The 7488-nt window shown below is 42.8% G+C and overlaps 1 protein-coding gene across 1 annotated transcript; it reads left to right on the top strand.

Moving 5' to 3' along the window:
• Positions 1 to 51: 51 nt before the first annotated feature.
• On the top strand, positions 52 to 4295 carry LOC106561669 (vesicle transport protein GOT1B). The gene is made up of 5 exons (XM_014125840.3): positions 52 to 226; positions 549 to 640; positions 2357 to 2535; positions 2839 to 2920; positions 3203 to 4295. The coding sequence occupies exons 1-5, from the start codon at positions 202 to 204 to the stop codon at positions 3239 to 3241; spliced, it is 417 nt and encodes a 138-aa protein (XP_013981315.1). The 5' UTR covers positions 52 to 201; the 3' UTR covers positions 3242 to 4295.
• Positions 4296 to 7488: the final 3193 nt, after the last annotated feature.

The raw sequence follows: 7488 nt of genomic DNA, 5'->3' as shown, positions 1-7488 counted from the left end.
TATCATTTGAGCGTAACTGATTCCTGCGAACGTATCATTTGAGCGTAACTGAATCCTGCGAACGTATCATTAGAGCGTACGTGGTTCCAGAAGACGTGGCTCTAGCTTCTCTCCTCCGCTGTCAACAGAGACTGCTAGTTATCTACCTAACGATTATTGAATGAGCAGTAGTTATTGACCAATTGCTACACTGCAGTCAAAATGATCTCTCTAACGGATTCACAAAGTAAGACCATTTAATTAATAAATGAAATGTTTTAAGCTTGTTTCTTTCTTCGCTTTGTGAACTACTTCTAGCTAGCCATAATGTGATGAATGGGACCAGTTGAGCCCATCGCCCTATTTTATGAGCTTCAATGCTAGTCATATCATTACAGCTAGGCATCGCTAGTTAGAAGAATCTGTACTGTAGTTCGTAGCTAGCTACAAACTCATGAGTTCCCTGATCTGCAGACTGAGTGTCATATGAATGGCTGGATGATGGTGTCAATCAATGTCAATGGAAAGCGTAAATTAACAACGTATTGACATCTATTTTGGCTCCACAGAGATCGGGATGGGGTTGACAGGCTTCGGCGTGTTCTTCCTCTTCTTCGGTATGGTCCTGTTTTTTGACAAAGCTCTTCTTGCCATTGGAAATGTGAGTTACAGCCCAAGCCTACACAATCATAATGTTATGAAATGTGAGTTACAGCCCAAGCCTACATAATCATAATGTTATGACGTATGCCATAGATGCCCCTCTGTGTGTATGTGCACCAACTTTCTTTATGGTAAAGTTACAAGAATGACTTATTTCTGCTGCTATACTCCTTACTCTCTGGAAGAAACACTTTCAGCTATTGTTGTGGAGGCCTTTGAGGATTCTCTGTTGTAATGCATGGCGACACTTCCTTAGCGACAGTATTGTCAGGGTTTCTGATCAAACCACCTTATCAGGACCTGTCTAGCTGGTATTATTGGTATGTGTCCTCCAGCAGTTTGCGTAGCTAAATTAAGTGATATGACATACTGTACTGCACTAGCTTTGCATCCAAAATTATTTCACTACCTTTCACCTCACCGTTGTTGAAGTGAAACAACGGTGAACTGTAGCTACACTGAACAAAAATATAAATGCAAAATGTAAAGTGTTGGTCCCAGGTTTCATGAGCTGAAATAAAAGATCCTGGAAATGTTCCATATGCACTCAAATTTTGAGCAAAAAATGTGTTATATCCCTGTAAGTGAGCATTTATCTTTTGCCAAGGTAATCCGTCCATCCACCTGACAGTTGTGACATATCAAGAAACTGATTAAACAGCATGATCATTACACAGGTGCACCTTGTGCTGGGGACAATAAAAGGCCACTCTAAAATAGGCCGTTTTGTCACACACCACAATGCCACAGATGTCTCAAGTTTTGAGGGTGGGTGCAATTTGCATGCTGACTGCAGGAATGTCCACCAGAGCTGTTGCCAGAGAAGGTAATGTTAATTTCTCTACTATAACCCACCTCCAAAGTTGTTTTAGAGAATTTGGACGTACGTCCAACTGGCCTCACAACCACAGACCACGTGTATGGTGTCGTATGGGCGAGCGGTTGGCTGATGTCAACGTTGGGAACATAGGGCCCCATGGTGGCGGTGGGGTTATGGTATGGGAAGGCATAAGCTACTGACAATGAACACAATTGCATTTTATCGATGGCAATTTTGAATGAACAGAGATACTTTGATGAGATCTTAAGGCCCATTGTCGTGCCGTTCATCTGCCGCCATCACCTCATGTTTCAGGATGGTAATGCACGGCCCCATGTCACAAGGATCTGTACACAATTCCTGGAAGCTGAAAATGCCCCGTTCTTCCATGGCCTGCATACTCACCAGATATGTCACCCATTGAACATGTTTTGGATGCTCTGGATTGACGTGTACGACAGCGTGTTCCAGTTCCCGCCAATATCCAGCAACTTCGCACAGCCATTGAAGAGGAGTGGGACAACATTCCACAGGCCACAATCAACAGCCTGATCAACTCTATGCGAAGGAGGTGTTGCGCTGTATGAGGCAAATGAATGGTGGTCACATCAGATGCTGACTGGTTTTCTGATCCCTTAAAAAAAATAGGTAGGGGCTTGGATCTGTGACCAACAGATACATATCTGTATTCCCAGTTATGTGAAATCCATAGATTAGGGCCTAATGAATGTTTTTCAATTGACTGATTTCAATAAATGAACTGTAACTCGGTAAAATCTTTGAAATTGTAGCATGTTGAATTTATATTTGTGTTCAGTATAAATCAGTTTGGATGCAGCCAGGCTAGTACTGCCAATCCTCTGTTCATTTATTTTCCCTGTGTTTGTGTGTCAGATATTGTTTGTAGCAGGCCTAGCCTTTGTCATCGGCTTGGAGCGTACCTTCAAATTCTTCTTCCAGAGACACAAATTTAAAGCCACCAGTTTCTTCCTGGGGGGCGTGGTCGTGGTTCTGATTGGCTGGCCCATCATTGGAGTGGTGCTGGAGATCTATGGATTTTTCCTCTTATTCAGGTGAGTTGGTCTGAAATGATAGTTGGTCAAAAAATGGGCTAATCTCAAGTTTATTCCTTGCTTCCTCTCTCCTTGTCTAATCAAAATATCAGAGGGAAGCGATAAGAGCTTTGGAGGAGAAACAACCTTATATATTCTCCTCCAGTGCTCTCCCGTTTGCTTCCCTCTGATATTTTGGGAAGGGGGGGGGGATGTGATGTATCAAGGATGTGATGAATCAAGAAAAATACTTTTGAATTTCACCCTAAATGACAGTCCTCTTCAGACTCTCACCTCTCTATGCCACTCTCTTCTCTTTTCCAGGGGCTTTTTCCCAGTGGCAATAGGCTTCATCAGGAGGGTGCCTGTCCTCGGGTCCATACTCAACCTCCCAGGGATTAGTGGAGTAAGTATCACATTTATTTGCTGTGTGTAATGTGGAAAAGTTCATAGAATTGCCAGTCAGCTGTTTTTGTCTCCTTGCTTTTTTTCATCACTGTGCCTGCCCTCGGGGGGGGGTGTTTCCAGATGCAGATTAAGCCTAGTCCTTGACTAAAAAGCGCTTAAATGGAGATTCACCGTTGAGCTTGATTTTTAGTCTACGACTAGGCTTAATCTGTGACCGGGAAACCAGCCCCTGAATTGGTAAGATTGTGGTTTACTGATAATCAAATTCTCTCTTCTTCAGTTTGTGGACAAAGTCAGCGACAGCAACAATATGGTATAACAGTGACAACCTTTGGACTGGAGGGTATTACATCGCTTAACTCTATTTATAATGGGGACTTTGTTCCCTACTGGTCAACTACTATTGGTCCACACAAGTTAAAGGTCAAAGCTGTGAATCAAAAACCTCTTTCTGTTCAAAGAAATATAATGTTATTTTGGGCAGGTGTATGAATACGACTGGCATCGTAAAGTTTATTTTGACAATAAGGAAACGGTTTCGTAACCTGGTTGCCATTGATGGACATTGTTACTAAAGGACTACTTTATTTCGAAGCCCAATCAGTGAATTGGGCCCTTTTTGTGTTACTGTCCGTTCCTGATCGACTGATGATGATGATGATTGACATGTGACTGGACCAACCACTGGAATGAACATCTCTATGGAGGAGTCTGGAATCTGTTACAGATGCCTTTCTTCTACATTGATAGATATGTTCTAGATTGGAATGTTGTGCCTGTAGTGTCACGAAGAAAATCATTTTTGATGATGATGAAACGTTTCTGAAGATTTTGTACGGCTGTTGAGAACACACCTTGTTTTACACCTGGGGCCTATTCTGGAGGCCGTAGCGTTACAGAACGCTCAGATAGAAATGTATAGTGTAGAACAGATATGATTGTCAGAGAGAATTACGTCAGCTCTGCTTATTCTATTTCTATCTGCAATGTTCAGAATGTTCAGCGTCACTGAATACACACCTGCTACACCTGCCCATAAATGGAATTTGGAGCTGTTGTAGATAAATAGCCCTGCGCTCACAACTGGTACATTTGTTTTAGCTTGTCCAGGGCACCGTGCGAGCTGAATTTTCACATTTTAGACTATTCCATTGGTCCTACAGGAAATCTCCGCCCACCCGGGACACTGCGCGAGCTAAAACGAATACTAGAAATGTGTCTCTACAGCCCAGATACTGCTGGTCTCACAGCTTGGCTTTACAAGTCACTTTCTATTTAATATATTAAGAGGCTTGTTGTCAGAGAGATGTTTTACTCAATGTACAGTATCTTTTGTAAATACATGCTTGAAATAAAGTATGTTTTTAAAATTCTGTTTGTCAGACACATTTGTTTTAATGACACATGAAATTCAGATGACAGTAATGTAGATTTAAAATAACCGGAAATTCTGCTTTAAATTAGATTGTCGATTATGGCAGCCCCCCTGCACCTCGCTGATTGAGGGGTTGGGTTAAATGTGGAAGACACATTTCAGTTGAATGCATTCAGTTGTACAACTGACTAGGTATCCCCCTTTCCCTATATAACTGACTAGATATCCCCCTTTCCCTATACAACTGACTAGGTACCCCCCTTTCCCTATACAACTGACTAGGTAAAACCCCCTTTCCCTATACAACTGACTAGGTAAAACCCCCTTTCCCTATACAACTGACTAGGTAAAACCCCCTTTCCCTATACAACTGACTAGGTATCCCCCTTTCCCTATACAACTGACTAGGTATCCCCCTTTCCCTATACAACTGAGTAGGTATCCCCCTTTCCCTATACAACTGACTAGGTATCCCCCTTTCCCTATACAACTGACTAGGTATCCCCCTTTCCCTATACAACTGACTAGGTATCCCCCTTTCCCTATACAACTGACTAGGTATCCCCCTTTCCCTATACAACTGACTAGGTATCCCCCTTTCCCTATACAACTGACTAGGTATCCCCCTTTCCCTATACAACTGACTAGGTATCCCCCTTTCCCTATACAACTGACTAGGTATCCCCCTTTCCCTATACAACTGACTAGGTATCCCCCTTTCCCTATACAACTGACTAGGTATCCCCCTTTCCCTATACAACTGACTAGGTATCCCCCTTTCCCTATACAACTGACTAGGTATCCCCCTTTCCCTATACAACTGACTAGGTATCCCCTTTCCCTATACAACTGACTAGGTATCCCCTTTCCCTATACAATTGACTAGGTATCCCCCTTTCCCTGTACAACTGACTAGGTATCCCCCTTCCCCTGTACAACTGACTAGGTATCCCCCTTTCCCTATATAACTGACTAGGTATCCCCCTTTCCCTATATAACTGACTAGGTATCCCCCTTTCCCTATACAACTGACTAGGTATCCCCCTTTCCCTATACAACTGACTAGGTATCCCCCTTTCCCTATACAACTGACTAGGTATCCCCCTTTCCCTATACAACTGACTAGGTATCCCCCTTTCCCTATACAACTGACTAGGTATCCCCCTTTCCCTATACAACTGACTAGGTATCCCCCTTTCCAACTGACTAGGTATCCCCCTTTCATTCATAAAATGTATAATTAGGAACAATAAGAGGGATAATCCAGTGAACACAGGTTATACATACTCTGTTTTCTATGTATGCCCTAATGAAAGTTCAGAGGTCAAGATCAAATGTTGATGCTCCCCATAACTGCATGGATACTGTCCTTAACGCAGGGAAGAGTTGCCCCCCCCCCCCCTCCAAAAATAAAAAATAAATTACAAGCTTTTAAATCCGAATTGGATATCTCCACCGTGTGGATGAACTTTCTGTCTCAGGAGTAATGACAGTTCACAGTTAGTGCACAATGGGTTATAATAATACCCAGTTCACAGCTAATGAGGGACCAGGGACAGTCAAGACAGTTAAAAAGCTAATGAGGGACCAGCGACAGTTCTTGGCTAATGAGGGACCAGGGACAGTCAAGACAGTTAGAAGCTAATCAGGGACCAGGGACAGTCAAGACAGTTAAGAAGCTAATGAGAGACCAGCGACAGTTCTTGGCTAATGAGGGACCAGGGACAGTGAAGACAGTTAGAAGCTAATCAGGGACCAGGGACAGTCAAGACAGTTAGAAGCTAATCAGGGACCAGAAACAGTCAAGACAGTTAAGAAGCTAATGAGGGACCAGGGACAGTCAAGACAGGAAGCTAATGAAGGACCAGGGACAGTTAAGAGGCGAATGAAGGACCAGGGACAGTTAAGAAGCTAATGAGGGACCAGGGACAGTCAAGACAGTTAAGAAGCTAATGAGGGACCAGGGACAGTCAAGACAGTTAAGAAGCTAATCAGGGACCAGGGACAGTCAAGACAGTTAAGAAGCTAATCAGGGACCAGGGACAGTCAAGACAGTTAAGAAGCTAATGAAGGACCAGGGACAGTTAAGAAGCTAATGAAGGACCAGGGACAGTTAAGAAGCTAATGAGGGACCAGGGACAGTTAAGAAGCTAATGAGGGACCAGGGACAGTTAAGAAGCTAATCAGGGACAGCCAAGACAGTTAAGAAGCTAATGAGGGACCAGTGACGAAGGTTAAGAAGCTAATGTGGGACCATGGACAGTTAAGAAGCTAATGAGTGACCAGGGACAGTTAAGAAGCTAATGAGTGACCAGGGACAGTTAAGAAGCTAATAAGGGACCAGGGACAGTTAAGAAGCTAATCAGGGACCAGGGACAGTTAAGACCGTTAAGAAGCTAATCAGGGACCAGGGACAGTTAAGAAGCTAATCAGGGATCAGGGACAGTTAAGACCGTTAAGAAGCTAATCAGGGACAGCCAAGACAGTTAAGAAGCTAATGAGGGACCAGTGAAGACGGTTAAGAAGCCAAAGGCTTTTGTTATAGATGAAACTACCATATTTAGTGGAGAGCGGCTGAATTAAAACCTACTATAGAAATGAAAGTGAGTAGGATATTTGGCTCGATACTGATGTGTTTTGATTTACTATATCAGAATCTGAGCTCTCTTCTGGGCTAAAAAATGTATTTATAATAGTACTTTTCATTGACAACTGGTGGCTGGAATAGTAGCAATTGTATTCTTATTCTGTTTTGTGGGGACATGTTACCCCCCCCCAAAAAAATGTATGCACCCATATTGGTTTGTCAGGGTGTTTTTACAGTAGCCTACAAATATTTTCCTCACAAAATAATAAAGTGTTCACACCTCAAGGACTCCCTCGTGCTACTCTTGGTGACATTGGTGACTCCTTCTCGCAGCGTGCCCCAAGGTAACAGCATTTTAGGCACAGCCTACAGACTGCTCAAAACTAGAATTTTAGTTGAGATTGAATGGGTATTGAAAATAAGTTACAGTAACACACCTTTTGTCCTTGATTTCAGCTGAGAAACTGGACTTCTCAGGTCATGCTCTACTTAAAAAGACACGCATAACATAGATCCTGCTTTTTTCTTGAGTAAAGTGATTGTGTAACGTCTATGGTTGCTCATAGTCATTCAGCAATACAATTATTTATGCATTTGTTACATT

This window comes from Salmo salar, chromosome 10, assembly GCF_965601325.2.
Source record: "Salmo salar chromosome 10, fSalSal1, whole genome shotgun sequence".
Lineage (NCBI taxonomy): Eukaryota > Metazoa > Chordata > Actinopteri > Salmoniformes > Salmonidae > Salmo > Salmo salar.
Note: the sequence above shows the minus strand (reverse complement) of the source record. Positions and strands in the feature narration are given on the sequence as shown.

Bases quoted from the DNA above. Each gene is read 5' to 3' on its own strand.
- LOC106561669 (XM_014125840.3), top strand. From the start codon at position 202: ATGATCTCTCTAACGGATTCACAAA. The intron at 227-548 runs GTAAGACCATTT...TTGGCTCCACAG, and splicing joins CTCTCTAACGGATTCACAAA to AGATCGGGATGGGGTTGACA. The intron at 2,536-2,838 runs GTGAGTTGGTCT...TCTCTTTTCCAG, and splicing joins GGATTTTTCCTCTTATTCAG to GGGCTTTTTCCCAGTGGCAA.